At 40.7% G+C, this 21,317-nt stretch overlaps 1 protein-coding gene across 22 annotated transcripts in view; it reads left to right on the forward strand.

Moving 5' to 3' along the window:
* ZNF521 (zinc finger protein 521) overlaps positions 1–21,317 on the forward strand; it is a 297,889-nt gene that overhangs the window by 261,266 nt on the left and 15,306 nt on the right. For all 22 annotated transcript variants that reach the window (XM_083748212.1, XM_083748213.1, XM_083748201.1 and 19 more), the window contains one exon: positions 3,725–3,840. In XM_083748212.1, the coding sequence (XP_083604338.1) occupies positions 3,725–3,840 (116 nt within the window). The remainder of the gene's footprint in view (positions 1–3,724; positions 3,841–21,317) is intronic.

The following is a 21,317-nucleotide window of genomic DNA, read 5'->3' on the forward strand; positions in this document are numbered from 1 at the left end:
ATAAACGTGCAAATCTGATCTAGGTCTGGGTGGTACAGTTTTCAATAGCTGCTAAAAGCTTTTTTGTTGAAGCAAGCCTACCCAAACATCTAACATTTTAACGCCTTTTTAAAGGATTTTCTATAAGCAAGAAAACAAACAATGAGAAGCTACAACGTCTCCATAGTCATAGATGTGTATTTTTTTAAAAAAAAACTTGCTTTTTATCTATATTTTTATAATTTTATTATGTCTCCTATTAATTGCTGCTTTAATTGCAATTTTAATGAATATTTTTTACATTTTATGTAAACCTCCTAGCGTTTTCTATCAATAAGCAGTATTTACGTTTTGCCAATAAACAGATAAATAAAGCTCCCCATTGGCACCAATGTGAAATTTGTTTACTGCTGCAGAGGGGAAGTTTCCTGGGGAAGGAGTTGTGGCTGTGGAGGAGATGATTAAGCCTTCCTTCCATGTGTGCTGACACCTCATCCAGATTGGCCCTCCCACTTCTGAATTTAAACACACACACATAGTTTACAGCTATGTATTAAACATAACATGTCGCTTAACCAAGTTACTTGCAGCATAACACCTCTATTGAACACTCTATATAGATCTGTTTATGAAAACTGCCTTCATATAACGTCAGCTACCACGTGATGCTTCTGCTGTGACTAAATGATGTGCTTGCCATTGTGTACTCCCTCAAATAAGGTTTTTTTCAAAGAATCCAGGGAAACCTTTTTAAAAGAAACACGAGAAAAAAAGTTATTAAAATAAGTTTTGTGTCTTTTTTAAAAAAATTAAGCAGTAATATCTTCTCTTCTGTGGTCTCATCTGTCGCATGGCCTTCCTCTGGGCCCCAGCCTGGTCTCTTGGAGTGCAACCCACCATGGGTCAGGCCTGGGCTTGGCCACATGTCCTTGCCCTCCCAGTGCTCTCCTACATTTCCTAAGCAGCGGCAAGGTTGGGGCTCCCCTCTTTTTTTCTCCTTCCTCTTTCTCTCTCTTCCTTCTCCTCTCCTCCTTCTCCCTGCATCGCCTCCAGGGCTTTTCTGGCCCCAGAGCGCCACTGGGCAGTCGGCCGGGTGGCCAGGTGCTCTCGCTCCTGACTCGATTTGGGTTGCGCGGGGCAGGACCCTGTCAGTGGTTCCTCCAGTCAATATGCTGGGTGTCCCCGGTTCCCTCTCGGCAGTGATGGCGGCAGCGGCAGTCTCAGCAGCCTGGAGCCAGCCTGGTAGTGCAGTTGGCTCTGGCTGGCTTCAGGAGCTGCTCGCTGCCATGACGCCCGCCATATTGCCTCGCCAGAAGTCCCCATATGATGTGTCTTGTGCCGTTGAACCAATCACACAACATTCATTCCTTATTAATAAATCTACAACACTTAAAATATAAATCCATGGACATTAAATGAAATCCGGGGACAGATTTTGTCCAGGGACAGATTTGTAAATCCAGGGACTGTCCCCGGGAAACGGGGACATCTGGTAACCATAACTTCAAAGAAACTATCAAGTGCATTTTCCTTACTTCTGTACCTCTGCACTCTTCCAATCTCCCCTTATCCCCACTTTAAATCAGCTTCGCACTGCCACCTCCTCAAGCCCCCTTCCCATGTTACTGCTTCCCCACAACCAGAGGTAATTGATGCTCCAGGAGTCATGACTTGGAACCATGCCTTCCTTTCCATTGTTGTGAGAAACCTCAGGCATTTGCTGTTTATAGGCCTATCTGTTGCCAATAAGACAAGCTCCATACCACCCTGGCAGGGGTACGAAACACACTGACATACTGGAAGAAGCATAAACCTGCAACTGTCGCTGAAAATTAAACCATAAAGACTGCATACAGACCTTTTATGTTTGACAGCAATAATGCGCCTCCAAATTATACCCTGAATCATAGTGAATAAATGCAGGATTTCTTTTTTCTAAAAGAGGAAAATCAGTGGTTTGCACAGCTCTCTATCAACGGGAAGCAATTTGGGGTTTTTGTTCTCCACTGATGCACTTTGATAAGAAAACATGACCCTTCGTACTTTCGTATTAGTCCTTCTTGTTTGGCAGCTCCATTCCCAATAAAATGCAGGCATCCACTACGAGAGCCAAATTAAAGTAAGATTTCTCTTCTGTTGGTTGAAGTTGCTGCTACTGATTATTACCTTCCCATATTCAAGTTAGACATGTTTTCCTGCATTATAACAATTTAGTTAATTTTCACTACACAGCTTGCAGTAATGATGTCTGAGGCTGTAGATAGTTTTGCTTTCAACCGGATGCCTGTCAGGCATCTGGGTTCAATAATTCCTTCAAGCATTTCTTTTGCATTTTAGTTTTTGCATTAATTGTACAGGATTTTGCGCTCTCTCTCTCTGTGTGTGTGTGTGTGTGTAAGTGTTTCCCCCCTTTATTCCCTTAATACAGCTTGTGATTCAAAGAGTTAAGTTTAGGATGGATTTTTAAAAAACAACAGCATACGAGAAAGCGTATGAAAAGCAACCCTACTTGTGGTTCTCACCATAAATAAGTTCCCTGATTAAAATAATAATAATAATAATAATCCTTTAATATTTCAGCCAGTGGCCCTGTAAAATGTATAAAAAAACCCATTTTCCATTTTTGCTGATGGGGTAAATAGACACAGCACATTAATCATAAACAATGATGTTTTATGAGTAATATGCTATTAAATTATTTTAGTGTGTAGAATATTAACAAAACCAAAAATCACCAATACAAGTTTTATATGGAAAATGGAATACAATCCTTTTTAAGGTAATGAGAAATGTGATTAAAATGTATGACTCACAAGAACGCTATTCTAATTCTTTTCTCTTTTCTTTTTTTGGCATTCAATTAGAATTATTTTAATGATTAGGAATGGAGTCAAAGTTAAATGCCAACGTCTTTAATAAATCCTTTCCCTGTCTATACAGATTAATATTGTAGATGCAAACTTTTTTTAGGTCACAGTGCACCAGGCATCCATCAGAAGTCAGTTCTGCCAACCCAAACACTGCCTCTGGCATATACAATTTAATTATTAATAGTATGTCTCCTAGGTAAACTGTTACACAGTCTTAGGGCCTTGTTTTGTAGTCATTAAAATTGAACATGTTTATATTATTGAAACCCTTGCATTCAGTGTGTACTCAGAGTTGATCTTAAAGTATCCAAAGAGAATTTACCTGCAGTTGTGTTTTACGTTTATAGACATTGCCCCAAAGTAGCTGTGGGATATAATTTTAACATTAACACATTTAAATATAGAAATAGTTTGCTAGATTTAAGTTTTGGGCAAATGCATAAATAAATAAAAATAGTGGGTGGGTGTTTTTGTGCTATTGTATCTGTCGCTTCCATATTTCACAGTAGCAAGGATTTGTTTATTTTCAAATGTTGCTTTTGATGTTCAGCACATTGTGGTGCAATCTGAAATTATTGTGGCGAGGGGAAAGGTACATTTCTTAGTGTTTGAGATTGAAACGTTATTTGATTATGTTTTTACCAGACATATAAGCACAGTTCTTTTACAAAGAAAAGAAAATTAGGACTTGGATGTAGAGCTGAGCAATCGTGGCTGGTGCCTATTATAGCAACAGTATAATCAGAAATTACAGGGTTCTTGGATAATTGTACCCTTTGCAATTGCTGTGAGTTAATGAGGAAATGTTCACAAAAAGTCTTTCCATGTATAAAACGATATAACAAAAAGTTCACTTTTTCTTTTTAATGTTTCAGTGTTTGTTCAAGCCAACAAGTTGCAGCAACATATTTTTTCGGCCCATGGACAAGAAGACAAGATCTATGACTGCACACAGTGCCCACAGAAGTTCTTCTTCCAAACAGAACTGCAGGTACTCAGCTTATTGAAGGGGTTTCAGTAGAGATGGTTGTAGCATGTATTCTTCACCAAAGGTGTCCACGTGGTGGATCCATAGGACTGGTTTCTGTGAAGTGCAATGATGCTTCATCAGAATTGAGCTTAGGGATGGTCAGTAGACAGACATATTTGCAGTTAGCCCATATGTAAGACTGTCCAAGCTGCATCTTAAGAACTGCTAGGGATTCTACATGAGAACACATTTCTGTGCTGCAGACTTGAAGGAGGATGATAGGTCTTGTAGATTCATCCTTTGGCCAGATTACAAGAAGGTAAGACTGTGGTAGAACTGCAGAGTTTGTAGCATCACAAAGAAAGAAACAAATGCACAGAAGTATAATTTTACTTACACCTTCCGCTCTGGAGGAAGCGATAACTGAACTTGAGTTGGAGTTGGAGTTGCCAACAGTCTTGATTCTGACCATGGAAGGATCTGAGGGAAGCGCTGTCCATTTCAAGTGCTTTGAATTTGTATGGTACAACTGGCCTGACATGCTAACCCTTCAGCTGCAACCCCGGCCCCCATACACCTTCTGGGTTCTCTGCTGATACCCAGTTGGAGACTGTGAGAAGGCAGCTGTAACTTGGGAGGACAGGGATATTCCTGTGTGAGAATTGAAAACTTTATTAAAGGGTTGATGTATAAAGCTGGCAAGTTGCAGCTTGGGGAAGAGGGCTATACCTTTAAAAACCTCCAGTCGAGGCCCAGGGCTTGCGCTGCACCTTTTCTGTCCTGCACTCTGTCACAGCTGAAGAAGATGATGACCAGCTGGAGCAAAAGAAAATAATCATCTTTGAGGGCCTGCATCTATTCACAAATACCATCCACATACATCAATCTTCTCAACAAACCCCCCTTTTCCTTTGTCCCTGCTCGTCAGTTGTAGAGAAGAGGTGCACCACACACACCATGACAGTGACAACAAAAGTGTGTTTGTGTAAGTGCAAACCCTTTCACTAATTGCTACTTTGCCACTTCCACCTACAGATCCCCATTAGGGTCATTTCACACATTACAAGGCAGCAAACCTGGATTTGCATTGCCATTGAGTATTTACTTAACAGGCTGCTGTGACCAATCTGTGCTCCCTGATTAGTGTGACAGTAAGATGTATTCGATTACAAATACACATCTACTGCATCCACATATTACATTTTTAAGTGTAAACTTAACACATTTTAGACGTATTTTTAAAAATGTAATGTGTGATGAAGCGGTCTTTATTGATGTCTCTTTCAGGCTCCTGAAATAAGTCAGGTCAAAATTAAACTGTTCTTGGGTGAGTGGTAGAACCAAGAGGTAGCAATCATATTACTATGCAAATAGCAAATGTACAAAAGGTATTAAAAATCAATTGTTTTAATTATTATACTACATAGTCTCTCTCTCCCCTCTTGCCCCTGATAGATTGAATATTCCATGCAGAAATCTCCATGTCAGGGCTTAATCTCATCTGGCAGTCCTCCTCTTGAACTTAGAAGAAAGCTTTGTCTTTTGTTAAAAGTAGAATTCTTGAGTCCCTAGTGTTCATTTGTAAACCCATATTTTGCTTTCATTGGGACACATTAGTTCTCTAGAGAGAAACAGAAAAGCAAGTCTAGAGCTCTTACATGAAGTTAGAATTTATTTTAAAAGGTCTCTCAGTTGCTCGCACATAGCAGCTATAGATTTGCCAAGAATGGTTTTTGTTACACCTGCTGAAAATTAAGATTCTGAACCATTTCCCATTTTACAAAAGTATCCACATGTAACAATGCTTTTTTTCTTCTTAAAGAGATGTTCTTAAAGGTTGTAACTTATGCATTCCTGTGTTGAAATGGATGTACCTTCTCCACCTGCTAAAGAACTTGTGAATCTAGACACCTCAAATACAGCCTATGTTTTTTTTTTATAAAAAGAACAATAGTCTTAGTCTTCCACTAATAAAAGGCACGAAAGCTGATCATGTCTGAGAATGTCCGTCCCGTCAGTTACTGAGAAGTTCATTCTTGTCTGTGATGAGTGAAGGTAGAGCTTTCTCAAAGTTGACTTTTAGGAGATCGTCTGGAGTAGATACAATAGAAATAATGCTTTTTCAAAATGGATTGCCACTGCAGCCTGGGATTTGGTGTGTGAACATCGTGAGAAGTTTTCCATGAGATTATTATCTAATTATTCTGAATCACTTACAGTTGGATTTTGGTACAACAAATGCAGTATTTTTCAACATTAGCTAATGTTAAACATTAGCTAACAAACGGAAGGAAAACGTCACAACTTTACAAATAAGGGAAGGACGGGAGAATCATTGTGACATGAAAAGAAAACACATTATAGGAGGCAATTCTGAGCTTTGATAGAAGAAGGGTGATTTGTTGGCAGTTTTCAGATGAGGATAGAAGGAAAAGGAAGGACAGTAAGGCAGGTGGGAATTATAAACATGGGCAGCGGTTTGGCAATGCACTTGCTTAGGAGGACTGTGTTAATTTCCTATCTTAGAGATTTTCAAGGAAAGGTCAGGTTGTCAACAATGTTACTGCCCTCCTGGAAGCCAAGAGGAGCATATTAAGAAATCTCTTATAACTGAAACAGCAATGTCTGAAAGGGTATTTCATCACACTCTGGGTGGTGTATCGCACCCTCCATGACAGCCCAAATTGATACAGAGATCCATCCAAGCAGATCTTTCACTAGATTATCAGCCTGCTAATTTCAAGAGCTGCAGCCAACCTGGGTCTCTTCTGGGTCAGCCAAAAGGTTACATGGTTGAAATGACGTTGCTTGCGCTTGATCAGCTCTAATGATACTATTACTCAAGCTATTGAGCTGCCACTCCTTAGGGGAGAAGTTGCTTGTGTTTAATTTCTAGACAGAGACTATGAGAGAGCTTCCAATAAAACCTCTAAGAAAGAGATTATGGTGGACATGGAGTCAACAGTATCATGCTTAATATTTCCTCTATGACGATTAATAAATAACAGAAAGGGGTGAAGCATTCTAAACTTTCAACTCAAGCGATCAATTTAAATTTTCAAGGATATCTTCACAAGGAAAAAGGCTAAGAATTTTTTTTAAAATGAAGCAAAGGATTAGATTTGACATTTCAAGATCCCCGGAGTCATTGGGAAGAGGGGGAGCAGCCACTGGTTTTCAGGCCCTGGAGGCCAGCTGTGATTATGCATCCAGTAAGGAATATCTTATCTGTTCTTCTCCTTTGAAAGGAAATCTACCTGAAATCCAATTAACATCACTCAGCTTTAGGCCAACATTTTCATATATTATAGTCTTAATTTTTCAGAGGTCTTGAGCATCAGCAGCTGCTATTTATAACAGAAAAAGAGGCACAGTGTTATTCAGCGCTCCAGACATAAGCACCTGAATTTAGGAATTCTCATAATGCCATAACTTACATCAAAGTGCCCTAGCTCTCAAGAAAGCGCTGATTGCCACCACTTCCACTAACTAATGTGTGAACTCAGTGCTTAAATATGACAATTTCAGTCAGCTGCGGTAGGCAAACAGGCTTCTTCAATATGGTAGAGAATATTTCTAAGAACCAAGTGATATTCCCAAGTATATCATAGACTGGAGAGAGGTCTTCCTTTGCACCAGGGCTCAGACTTGGAAGCTGCTTTCAGACCATGTTCTGAGTGTTTTTCCGTCATTGCTAAGCAACCACAACTTGTTTTCTTCTCATGAGTTCCAGGCAAGGTTGAGGCCTAGCATATAACTTATTAGAATTTAAACACTAGCTGGGGATCATCATATTCTGCCACAGCAAACTTCACAAATAAAAAGAAACACATCTTCCCAGGTATAAGTCAGCAGGATTCCAAATGTGACAACACAAGGGGAAAGAAAATAGTGCCTCGTTCAATTAACTTTCGAGTCTCGTTATATTAATTTTATTGTGGTGAAAACCTTTTATTTTGCAGAGTTTTAAAGATTGCATTTGAAATTTGGAGTGGGGTTTTTCTTTAGTCTCTGTTTACATAGAGGTGAAATTACCAAGGACATCTGAAAAGTAATCATGATATTGTCCCTCAGGGATGCCTGAAAACATCTGTACATAAAAGAGGTCTCCAGTTTTCTTGGCAGTCCTTTTCCCCAAACAGTTAACGTAGATGTACTTTGGTACAAGAGAGTTTGTTACAAAAATGTTTGGGGGGCGGGAACCTGAAAATGTATGAATGACATGACTAAAGGAACATGTTTTAAATTCCTTCCACTGTTCCATTTCTCCCCTGGGGATTAAAGGTCTTTAGAGCCATATTAGTCTTTCATAAGGTAATTCTTTTCTGAAAAAGAAACTTCCTGATCTGGATTGTGTGAACCCAACCTTATTTGATTGGCCTATTCAAATATAATCACTCCCAGTGGGTAGGTGGTTCATTAGGGTGTGAATATTTATAGCCCCTTGTAAAATCAACTAGATCTGATGTGTCAGTCACATTGTAGAATGAGGACGTAAAATGATTAAATAGCTTAGCTGTGTCTTATGCACTGGCTTCTTTTTTTCACAGGGATTCTTGTAATAGCATATAGAATGACTCCTTTTTCTTCAGAGCTCCAGTTGTTGAAAATGGTTCAATTGAGCATCTTAGACTGAGAAAATCAGTTCAATATCCCATATTAAACTGAAACCATTAAAAAAATGTTGCATTAGTTGCAGTGTTCATAACTACTAACAATCTCTGCTTAGCTCCTCTTTTTGTGTTTCTTTGTTGTGTTTTGCCTTGTTGAACTGTTAGCCTATTTTTTAAGGTTTTTTTATGCTTGCTGTGTTTTTTATTTTTAGGAGCTGCTTAGCTGAAGAGTGCTGATGCTTCTAAATTGTACTTTGATTTGGTGGCATGACTGTTGCAGACCCAAGTTATCCAAGTATCCCTGTTTCCCAGGGACATCCCTGATTTAGAGAAGCTGTCCCGGTTTCTGATTTGATTCCGGAATGTCCTCCTTTTCCTTGGGATGTCCCTATTTTCATTGGAGAAATGTTGGAGGGTATGGGGTGATCGGACCCTTGAGCCGTTTCAAGGCAATCCTGTATAGGGAAGAATTTTTTAAATGTTTAATTATGTTTTTGTATATGTTGGAAGCTGCCCAGAGAGGCTGGGGCAACCCAGAAAGATGTGTGGGGTATAAATAGCAAAAGTATTATTTTTATGGAATGGGATGTCCCTATTTTCACCAGAGAAATGTTGGAGGGTATGCTGTTTTGCGTTGACAGTAGTGGATTTATTTCATTGTTCAAATGAGATAGCGGAAAGTCTAGTGTGCCTAATGAGAGGGCTGGCCCTGTTTGTCTAAGTTTAAAAAAAAAAAACGTTAGGTCAATGAGTACAGTATTTCCTGCAGCAAATGTAAATACCAGTCATCAAGGTAATATTAATTTGCTAAAGCAGTTGAGAGAAGCAGGATATGGTGGAGGAAGGGAATCCAATTTTCATATAGGAACAATAATTGCGCTATCACTTGCACAAAATGCAAATAAACATAACTAGGAAAATGTTATTTAGCTATAGCAATTTACATGTACCCACTGTATGTAAGAAACATGTAACAGCCCAGTGATATTTTGAAGTTTTGAGAGTGAAACTGGAGGCTCCACCTTTGGAGGAATGCCTATAGAAATTACAAGGGAAGTTGAGGAATTTCAGTAACTTTCTGTTGGACCTGCATGCATTCAAAAGACATAAGCAACTTAATTCCATCTTTCAAAACATAGAGGAAATCCCATCCAATCCCATCCAAATTAAAGGAGAGCCCAATAGCAACAGCGGAACAAAGCCTGATCATGACATTCCTCAGAGAGCCCTCTGGCATGGTTTGCTTATGCTTCAGGATTTGAATTGGGCCAGACTAATATCTGGGTTTGGTTCAGAATTCTGTTCAGCACACAAGACCAAAGACATTCCTGGGCCTTGCCTTGTATGATCAGAGCCTTTCTACAGGGCCAGCAATGTCTTCAATCCAGACGTTTCCAGATTGCAGACTAACTTAGAAAATAATTCAGACCACTCAGTACCAGCATTGGATTGGCTCTTCACTGTATAAACATATACCTTTTCCTGTGAACGAGCATTCATATATTACAAATTAATTAACCCCTTAACAAATGTTAACCATGCTTTTGTTCACCACAGACTGATTAAGCTGATGAGCCTTTTTCACTCAACTCTTGAAAAAGCACTAAACAGATAGCATGGTGAAAAATACTCTAATTTGTTTAATCTAAGATGAAAGATTCTGATTGAAATGCTTCTGTAAGTATCTGCTGGAAGAGTCATCAGTTCACCCTTTTTGTAATTCTTTAAAAACCCTTATAATATGAACAGAAGGGTGATTAAAGGAAACTAATCTTAATTGGATGATTTTGAAAATGTTGTTTGAGGGTGCAGTATTTATTCTGGACTAATTAATTTGGAACAAAAATCTTCTGAACACAGCCTTTAGACTTGGGAGTAGGCTAAATATGCATAGCAAAACAATATTAGCTGGGTAGAGTTAAGCTTTCCATTTGTATTTGTATATATCCTCCAACAGCTCAGTTATGTTTGACCACCATTAAGCTTCCTGCTAATGCAACCTATATTAGTAAGTAGTTTTCCTACGCTAAGTGTGAATCACCATCTCTTTATTCTACAGCTTTTTCCTCCCTTTCATTTTCCTGCTGTTAGAGACCAAGAACTGACCTTAGATTACCCTTCATCTGACTCATAGTTGACAACAGATGGCCATTTCTGGGACTGTCATCAGGGTGACTTTTGAAGCACCCATGATTACTGTATTAAAGAGCCTCATGACTAGTTCACCCTCCCTTCTCCTCTCCCACCAGCCCTGGCTCCATTGTCCTCCCTTAAGATTTCCCCATTCAGAAACTGCATGTTGAAACTTATTACCTCCCAAAGTACTGCTGCAAATCTCTAGATGATCCAAGCACGTGCTGGAAAGAAAGCTTTGTGTTCCACATATCAGAAGGGTCTGATGAAACAAAATTTCCTGTGTTTTAGAAGTGGAAAGTTAACACTGCAAATTGTCTCTTTTATATTTGAGTTTTCATTCCCCAAGTTGGTTTTGCTCTAGTGACACTGTTTAAAGGTTGGGCTTGAATGGGTCTCAGTAACTTTTTTGGCTTTGTCCTTCATGAGTTCTTAGGTGCTTAGGACTTGGAATGCTGGAAAGATAGCCAAAGCTATCACTATCAGGGAGAATGTAGACTTGACACCTCCTGCCACTCTCTGTTATCTCCAATAAGCTAAACAGAACCCGTTCAACAGCACGTACATTTCAGCAAGCAGAAAATAATGTGTCACTGGAGCTCAAAAGCAATGGTAGTGCTGTGTCAGGCAGCAGCCCAACAAGATGTCTTTTTTTTATGGGGCAGAGGGCTGTGTCCTGGCAACTTTGGAACTTGTTCACCATCTCTCGACTGGATTGTCAGCAACAGAGGCAGACATTCAAAAGGTTTGTTTGGTGCTGGTTTGCATGTGTAAAAAAAGCTAAAGGTCCCCAAGAATTGCATTTTTATGGGCACGGTGGCAGGAGCAGTGGTGCTGGCTAGAAGCTGTCAGTTGGATTTATGGTGCTGACTATGAACAGCACCATTGTATCATTAGACCCCAGCTCTGGTTCCTCTTTGGTTGCTCCATGAGGGAAGCAGGTTGAGGCAGAATCGATAGTCTTGCAGTCTACACACAACTGTTCTCTAGGCGTAATACGTTCTCCATTTTTGCTCCCAGACTAAAGAACACCAAACCTGGGGAATAACATTCACTATTAACATCAGAAGCCAGTGTTGTGGTGGTGTTCCTGTTGTCCTATGGGAAAGCGAGCGCTCAATATCTTCAGCAGCGGTCAGAGGCCACTGAGGATACCGCTGCTGCTGTAGCAGCAGTGCATCCTTCCTGGGTAACTCCAGCATCTATTTCTGATGCCTCTGCAGTTTGGTAAATACATGAGGTACACTGAGCCACTTGTCTAAGGCAGCAGCTTGAAAGGGGCATCGGAAGAAGCTCCCTGCTGCCCCCTCTGGAAGCCACCACCACGAGCCCTTCAGAAAATGGGCACCTTTTGCTAGTGACTGCCCTGCCGCTGGAGCTCCTGTTGCCAGCAACTACTGGCTGGATATTTTGACAAAGCCCTGTTATTTGGTTCATCTGCAGTGTCTGTAGCAGGAACAGCCAACATGGTGCCCTCCAGATGTTGTTGGACTACAACTCCCATCATCCCTTACCATTGGTTGTGCTGCCTGGGGGTGGTGGGAGTTGTAGTCCGCAAGCATCTGGAAGACTTTCCATTAGCTACCACTAGTCTACAGTAGGTAGAGGCCTCTGGTGCTGAGGGGTACAGCAGAAGCCGGCCCCATCTTGCTCAGAAAGCAAAATGGCTTGCTCTGGACCAAGGGGGTGGCAATTCATCAGTTTATATTATAGATAGGAGAATAGCTTGACCAAGCCACCTATGACATTTATTTGGGCTCCCCGCCTTTGAAAAACTGATTCAGTTTTTCTTTTCATTGTTTTGATCGGTCTACAGTGGTACTTCAGGTCACAGACACTTCAGGTTACAGACTCAGCTAACCCAGAAATAGTACCTCGGGTTAAGAACTTTGCTTCAGGATGAGAATGGAAATCGTGTGGCGGCAGTGGGAGGCCCTATTAGCTAAAGTAGTACCTCAGGTTAAGAATAGTTTCAAGTTAAGAACGGACCTTCAGAATGAATTAAGTTTTTAACCTGAAGTACCACTGTATTCTACAGTTTCTTTATGTTAAGAGATTTTTGTGACTTCTTTCATTCTCTTTGTGTCCTTTCCCCCCCTTTTCATCTATGATATGAGTCAGAAGAAGCAGGATGTTCATTCTGTTGTGAAGTGCTCCCAGGGGCATTTTGACCTACTGCTGAAAGAGGTGCCTTGCTGTCCTGTCCTTACTGTGGAGATAGAGATTTCACCTCTTAGCCAGGAAAAACTGCAGTCGCCTGGACACCAGCAGATGAAATCATAGCAAGGTGCTTCCTGCAGTAAATGGCAGCATGATGTATCCATAAATCCCCAGTCTGGAATTGCTGCTGTCATGACAAACTCCGCTTCTGCTTTCTGTCTGTAAAATGGGGATAATTATTAGTGACAGTTTTCCTATACCATCAAATATTTTGCCAAGGCAGCCTTCTTTGGGTATGTGTTTTATAAGGATTATGAAGCATCATTAGCAAACCAAGAGTAAACAGAAAACATGAGGCTTAGAATAGGAGAAGCATAAATCTGAATCTAATCATAATCAACCCTTAATCTAAACAGGGTGGGGATGCTGTTGATGCATTGTTTTATATGACTGTTTCAGACACAGAAAGGCTGCTGTGTATCTTGAAAGATCTATTGTTTGCTATTGACAGGGTATGCTAGAGCAAGATATTTTCCAGAGCCAAACCTGTATTTTAAGAGGAATTCGCATTTGTATCCTTTATTGTGATATTTGGCGGCAAGTCTACAGCTAGTAACAGTCTCTGCCCTGGAGCTATGAAGGAGTAAGACTCCATTGTTGGAGAGAGAGTGGTGCTCTGTGTAAAAACCTGAGATGTGGTAGGCAAGATGAATCGCGCTTAAAAGCAGTGCTTGCGGTGCTGTCATTTAGAACAGGGAACACTGAAGCTTTAAACGAAAGTGAAAGGCAGGATAAACGCCCCCTTTAAAAGTGGTGGAATTCTTAAACTGCCTACAACAACAAATCCTTTCCATTGATGACTGCACTGAGGGCAATACAATTTGGCAGTGGATGACTCTCTCTTGGGATGAGATGTACAGAATCTTTTTTTAAAAAAATGTAAATACAATCATTTTGTAACAGCATGGCAAGTATTTTATGGAGGCGCATGTACCAGAAATTCTATAAAGAAGTAGGCTTGGCGTGACTTTATTCTCAGAGCATTTTATTTGCTGCTTTAAGACTGATTAACGTGTAAAATAACTCAAACAAAGGACTCTGTGACACAGCTGATTCCTGACCATTGCCTTTCCTCTCTTCTGCTAAATTCCATACTTACGGTGCAATCCTGTACAAGTCTACATAAAAGAAAGCCCCGTTGAGCTCAGTGAGACTTACCTCCTGGTAAGAGGAGATAGAATAGCAGCCTTGATCATTTACATATGAGTTAAATTTAAGTCCTGGCTTTCTTCTTTAAAAGAATCAAATTTTAGTTTAGTATACATGGCAGAGTCTTGCTCGCCCTGCTGGTCAAGTTTCACGTGGTTTACATGGTTTAATGCCTTCCTGTCATTGTTGATTTGTGTTGGCTTTTAAAATAGTCCAACTCAGAGCTGAGGGTTGGGCACACTTTCCACAATGTGGCGCTGCTTAATAATCGTTCCACTTCAGCGAGGTCTCCATAGTGGCATGGTGCCCTGTCCATTGGCATAGTTTAGCATGACAATGGGATTCAGCACTGGTTCTGTGTTATATGTTTTTCTTTAACAGTGTCCACTGTCCCGTCAGTATAGAAGGGCAACAGGGCTAGCTACGTAAGGCTTGTCTTAAGATAGGGTTTCAGGTTTTATTTAGAATTTGTTTTGTGAGTTAGCTTTTGATCAAGCCATGGCTTTTTACTGTAGATCCCTCTGCATATTTGAAAGTATTTTCCTAAGTAACTTGCATTTACCTCTGGATCTTCTCTGGGTGGTGCATACAGGTAATTTATTTCTGCTACATGAAAAATTTAGGCCGGCTCTTCCATTAGGCAGAGTGAGACAGTTGCCCCAGGTAGCTGATATTGAGTGTCATGAAAGGGGAGAAAACTATTAGCTGTTTAGTTAATTGTCACTGTATTTTTCCTCAAAGGAGCGACAGAAGTGTTTGTGGCGTTTTCTGCTTCAGAAGCCAAAACAATTTGAACTTTAGAGTTGTTGTTGTTGTTGAATTTATAAACCGCCCTATATCTGGAGGTCTCAGGACGGTTCACAGAGGGTACTTGGCAAGAGTGAGGGAGAGACAATGTTTGCTGCTCCACCCTCAGGAAGAAAAATATCTTGCACTGGCCCTGAGGGCACAAAATATCATCTTCACATGATACTTCAATGTACAGCTTCAAAAGGCAGCTCCTCCCACCCCCTGCTGCTTTCCTAGTTTTGTAATGTATTTATTCTACTAAACACATCAGCAAAACATAGGGTGCATATCAGTCTTTGAATGGTAGTTTCTCGCTCTGTCTGTGCGTGTCTTCCTGCAGATATATACCATACCATGTAGAGAAATGCTGTACCATTAAATATTAGCAGTGCATTTTGCTTTGCTTTGAGTTTGTCAAGGTGAAAGGTGATTGTGCAGGAAAATGGAACACTATATTTGCTGTGCGACAGGCAGTAAGAACTCGCTCCCATGCTCAGTTATAATTCATGACTGTACTGGTGGGAAGTCCTTATCCCTCTGTGGAGTTAATGCATCTCTACTGTAGCCTGCTGAGAGCACCCTGCGTCCCCTCCCACCATCTGTGCATTCACTTGCGTGCCTTCGCCAGCTCTCTTTGCCGCGAGATCTCTTGGTGTTAAAACTGTCAAAGTACTTCTGCCTGGTAGAAGTGGCTTGATGGTGTGTATTAATGTTAAATTGTCGTCTAAATGGAAAAGAGCCAGAAGAGAGATTTATTATAGGCCCCGTTTTTGAAAACACTATACTGATGGGTGTCTGGCTCTTTTTAAAGGACTTTGGAGTCTCTAATTTGCTTTGCTTTCCTGATGGAATTTCTGTATGGGAAAAGTGATGAACTAAATGGCTTTTGTCAGTTTTCTGGATCTTCTGCTGATTTGTTGGCACACTGACCTTTTATTTCTTGAAGCATTTGCATCCCACATTTGCCTGAAATGTAGCAAACTGAACAGTATTTACCCACCCATTGCCTAATTTGTGCCTGCAACTATTTTTCGCTTTCCTCATGCTTATTTCCTCTCTGAACTGAGGCAGCCCTCTCAGAGTCAGAGAGTTAATTGCCTCCATGTTTCCCAAGGCATGGAAATCACATGACCAGAAAATATAAGCAAACAGTGTCGTTTCTAAAATAGACCCCATATGAAGATTTTTTTATTGGGTGAAAGGGCTGTCTGAAGAGAACTGAGCTGTGACAAGAGCCTGGAGTACACAATAGGAGGGTCAGAATTGGACCACAGAGATTTAGGATGGCACTCTTATTACCATGACCCCTTGCTGCTGCCCTGGGTTCTATGACTACAAATAAGATGGAAAGATATAGATATACAGATAGTAGCAATGCAACAATAATATATTTATGGATTTCACAGTGTGTGTCGATGCAGTTTGTTGTTAACACAACTTTAGAACATAAATCAAATCTAGACCTCAGTTGCCTGTGAATAACTTTAACAGATGTGATATCATAAGAGGCTCAGTGTGTTGTGAATTGCAAAAATGACCTTTTGTGTTTGTTCGTGTTTATAATCTTTCAGAGCTTTTTTTTCACTGAGATTTAGTATCCACAAATGTCAGGTGAATGTTCAACATTAGCAACTACCTAGGCTTTCTCCCAGAACATTGGTAGGCTGTGTAACTATGATGAAGTTCTCTTTTCTCACCACTGGAAGTGTCTTTACATACTCTCTGCCTTGTTTTATAGCATAAAAGATAGAAAACCAAGAATTTGTTGCACAGGATCGAAATACCTTCCCTTAAGGAAGATTTTCTGTTTTGGGAATGGTTCATTTTGCTAGCACTCAGACCGCAAAACATTGATTTCCACCCCCTAGCTTCCTAGGACATTTGGAGCACTGTGTGTATAAATGGCCATGCAGGAATCTCAGCGTCCATTGGATAGTGTGTATGATGTCACTGGTGATAAACCTCTCCAACATGGCCCATGCCATTTTTTTAACTCCTTGTTTTCCTCTGAGGAAGGGCTTTTCAAAATAAAATCATGCTAATGTTCTCAGTTGGGCAGTCCCCCGGGTCACTGGAGCACTCAGCCAGTGCTAGGTGGGATGTGTTTTCTTTAAGAAGCAGCAAGCTTTTCCACCTTCCCTTTTGCTATTCTGCCATTTCAGAACATGAGTAAAATTGATTAAGCAAAGGGGAAGTTTTCAGGAGATCTTCCAGCTTGGTTACACACACAGAGTGAGAGAGAAAGTCTGGAAACTACAGCATGACTTCCCTTCTCCCATTCTATCTATTACATGGACACCGTATATCAAACTGCAGGCATTGATTGGAGTTAGCGCAAGTATAGCTCTATATAAAAAGTTTGAGCTTTTTTCTTATTATCTTTAAAAGCACCGTATGGTGAGTGAAGCATCATACAAAAGTTCAACGGTGTTTTTTTAAAAAAAATAATAAAGTAGGGCAAAAATGACTTGAGAAGCTCAGTGTCTAGGTTTTCTTAGGTGAAAGATCACTTTGAGATGACATGGCTGAGTAGTCAGGTTGAAATCCTTCTTGGTATTTTATTAATTTTGCACCAAGATAAATCCTGAAATTCTGACAAACTCCATGACAGGTGAAATTCCTTCTTGCAGAATCTGCTCAGCAAGAGGCTGCTCATTTCGTTCTGTTCTGAGGCAGGCAACAGGAGGGCAGCTTTATAATCAGCCCTCAAAGGACCCCCAGCCGCCCCAGAGTCTTGGGCTGATTGAATAACTCCTGGGCCTCTTCCCCTAGGCCTCCATCAGCAGGGGTCCTGTGGAAAGCAATCTCCTGCAGACTGGCACAGAAGTGAGCTTTAAACTACTATTTTCTGCTCTCCAGAGGAGCCTGGAGTACTAAAAGATAGATGGACTGCAGATATTTTATGAGAAACTGTCAGAAGAAGAGCAGGGTAAATGTTTTTTTTCCCATTCTTCTTTGAGTCATGTGCTACATCATTGTACAATTTCTCCCAGAGTCTTGTACATTTAAGGGAAGGAATTAATTGGTTGCCTACGCTAATTTCTTTTCCCTGTATTCCTCTTTTTATTTTTCACTATTTTTTTCCCTTTCTGTTTTATTTTTTTTTAAAAAAAATATTCACTCAGAGGCCCTCTGCTTAACCACAGTTGCAGAAAATCAGTACCATTTGCACTGAAATATTTATAATGACAGAATGAAAAATTGGATTCATTTTCTGGCTTGTAGCCGAACAGTCGGCAACTTTGTGCAGTGTTGTTCAGCATCTCCCTCCCTTCGTTTCATTGGGCTTGTCTTCCAGCACATGCACACACAGAGAGGATGCTTCATAGGAATGCTTACAAAACACAGTCTCTCTCTCTCTCTCTCTCTCTCTCTCTCTCGCTCTCGCTCTCGCTCTCGCTCGCTCTCATCACAGCAATGAGAAAACAAGTACTACGTAACCTTTCAACCATTTATAATATGTATAGTTGGAGAGAGAGGGTGGAAGAAGGTAAAACAAGTAGGGGAGATTATGAAAGATGACAAGTAGTAATCTATTTTGTGTGGGGAAGCAGTGTACAGATGGAATTCCGAGGATTACTTCAATGTATTCATTGAGAGGCAGTGTGTGGATTTAACGCTAGACAGAACGCCTGGAACTTCCTCCTAATTCTTACTCTGTCACTGACTCCGAGGGCCAAACTACAAATTACAGGGGGGGGGGGCACCCCACTCACTCTGTTTTAAGAAAGCTACAGGGGCCAAAATTGGGGGTGGGAGTGGGGGGGTGAGGGAGAGAAGTGGTGTCCATTCAAGATTCTGTTTTATAGCCTCTGAAGAATGAATTAACCTGGGTCAAAATGCAACAAGACCATGACCTCTAACATAAACTCAGGGCACTGTTCTTAAATTTACTATCTGTGCACCAGAGTAGCTGGAAATGCACCAGGGTCCAGGTCTGAGCATCCAGGGTCAGTCCCAGATATTTTGCTACCTAGCTTCCCTCTGGAAATAAAAATTCCCAAGCAATTGTAGTCACCCACTGTATGAGCCTCATGCACTGCTTTTGGTATGCCTCGTCACCCTGTGCAAAATTAATGCTCTGTCCTAGAGTGTGGAGATCAACTAGTCAGATCAGACTCTCTTTTCTGAAGCCGTGTAGAAAGATCGTCTCATTTCTAAATCGACCCCCCAGCCGCCCCAAAGCAGGGCCTTCAGAGGGAAGGAACAGGACTGACAAGGCACTAGGCTTCAGATCACACAAGTGTTTTGAGATAGAAGAGTGACTTTTCCTCTAACTGTACACCTGGTATAGAATGATCTGGAGGCGAGTTCAACAAACACCATGCCCAGTAAACAAGAACAAAAAGCCAAAGGGGTATGACATGCCTGGATTGTTTCTTGACAGGTGAAATAATATTTTTAAAAATGTTGAATTGCTTAAGATCTAATAATGTTTAAACAAAAATGGGGCAAATGCAGATACAGATGAAGAAAAATTAAATGAGGACAAATCACTGAGATTTAGCCCAGTTTGGAGGTTCAGCCTTTCAAAACTGTGTGACTTCAGTTGTCAGTTACCAAGGAACTAGATTTACACCATACCTGCAGGAAAATATTCCTGTATGGGCTAAATGCTGTGTGATGAATAGGATCCCACTATGAATGGAATCGGATGAAAATGGCATTTTGTGTTTCTGTGTCATTTCCCCTCACACATGCAGAATCATTTTCTTCTTCCTTGAATTATAACCTATCAGTAGAATTAATTATGTTTTCTGAGGAAAATAATTCTCACCGATTTACTTTGCTGGCTTTACATTTCAAAATAAAGGCTGACTTACTAGGATCAGTACAAAACATTATGAATGCGCAGCCTGCTGTAATTTGTGTGATATATACGTTACTAACAGCAAAAGTTTTGTACAGTCTTGCAAATTTGGCTTTTTTATTATGTTCCCAAAGTGGGTTTGAAGGAATGTACTGTCAGGTCAGCATAAAGTGATGTGCGTTCTGCTACAAACAGCATTGTAACTCACACTATTGCCCTAAAATGGTTTTTAACAGAGCAAATGCTTTGATTTTCCAAAAAAAAAAAAAAATGTCTACAAAGTAGTCTTGTCTACAAAGAGATGGCAAACTTTTCTGCTGCTCGGTATATACATATGCAACTGATTTTATGCTTAAAGTCAGTTTTCATTTTGCTCTATTTATGTGGGAAGGTGTAATTTTTTTGAATTTTAACTGCTTTACAATAGCATGAAAAGTAGAATATCACATTCGCAGATGAATGCAATGCAGTCTTCTCATACTCAGTACAAACTTGTTTTGTCTAAAATAAGACACTATACAGAGCAGCTTTTAAATGGTTGTTAGTTTTGATCTAGTATAAGCTGACCTACTTCCCCTGAATATGTGGCCTAGGGGTGGGCAAGACTTTCCATAATGAGCTGAGAGGGGAGTGTAATGAAATCTGCTACCCCTTTGTACAATATTGTTCAGGATGTTGCCTCATCACTTGCCACAGCACCATTGAACATAGGCAGCCTTCTCTCTTGCATCCACTGGCCTCCTTCCCTATTTCAAGTCTATGTACAGCTGCTCTCTGGCCTCCCCTCTTTTATCTTATCTACTGCAAGACCACTTCCAGTAAGTCATGGCCAAGCCACAGGAAGTAAATAGCACTTTCATGGACAATAAACAGCTAGGAGGGGCCCATTTTCATCCCTCATAAAAACTAGCACAGGGTTCTGATCCAGACTGGGAGCATATTCCACACGGGGGCCACCGGACTATTCCCCAGCCTCTCCAGATAAAAATGTCCCATACAGTTTGGACTTTAGCCTCCTGCCTTCAGTCTTTCCCCTACCACCTCCCCACAATCAGTCAAAGCAGTAGAATAAATGTAATCCTTGTTTAGGTTATTATGAAGTAGTACAAAAATGGATTAAATCCAATGGCAAATTTAATTAGGTTTGCATTAGGGTGCTAGAGAAGGGGGAAGCGGGATTGCATGTATAGATGGAAGTCAAGCCTTTGATGAATTTGTAGTCCTGTTAACCCCTGGTAGCTGTTGTCCTTTCAGGCAAGAAGTCCCCTCAGTCCTTTTTGCCCAGCAACACCCACCCACCCATCCACCCACCCTCCATGCATGGTGTAAAACTAGTTTGATCTGAGACAGTCAAGTTGCTAGTGAATCGTTTGAATTACCTTGGCAGCATTGCACTAGTTTGTAAGGATTGCAAACATTCAAGTTGGCGTGAGACAAGGGAAGGGACTAGTCTTGCTGGTAGGTGATATGACAAGAGTGCTTACTCGGGAACCCTTGCTATGTTTTCCTTTCCCTGGGAAGGAGAAGGATGTTTGGTGAGTCACCTCCCAAGAGAAAGATTACTGTTTTTCTAAAATGCCACCTATTGCACCTTCTCAGTTTTCTAGTGGTACCTCTCCCAACCACATACACCCCAGTTTCCAGAAGGGGTGACCCTGGTGTGTATGAGGAAGAAGTTTCAGTGGGCATTCTCTCCATGTGGCCTAGGGCTTCTGACATTACTTTCATGCCATTGGATGACAAATACTGAAAGGTGGCTTTCAGGCTGCAATCCTATGCACTCT

Source organism: Podarcis gaigeae, assembly GCF_964106915.1.
Source record: "Podarcis gaigeae genome assembly, chromosome: 7".
Classification (NCBI taxonomy): Eukaryota; Metazoa; Chordata; class Lepidosauria; order Squamata; family Lacertidae; genus Podarcis; species Podarcis gaigeae.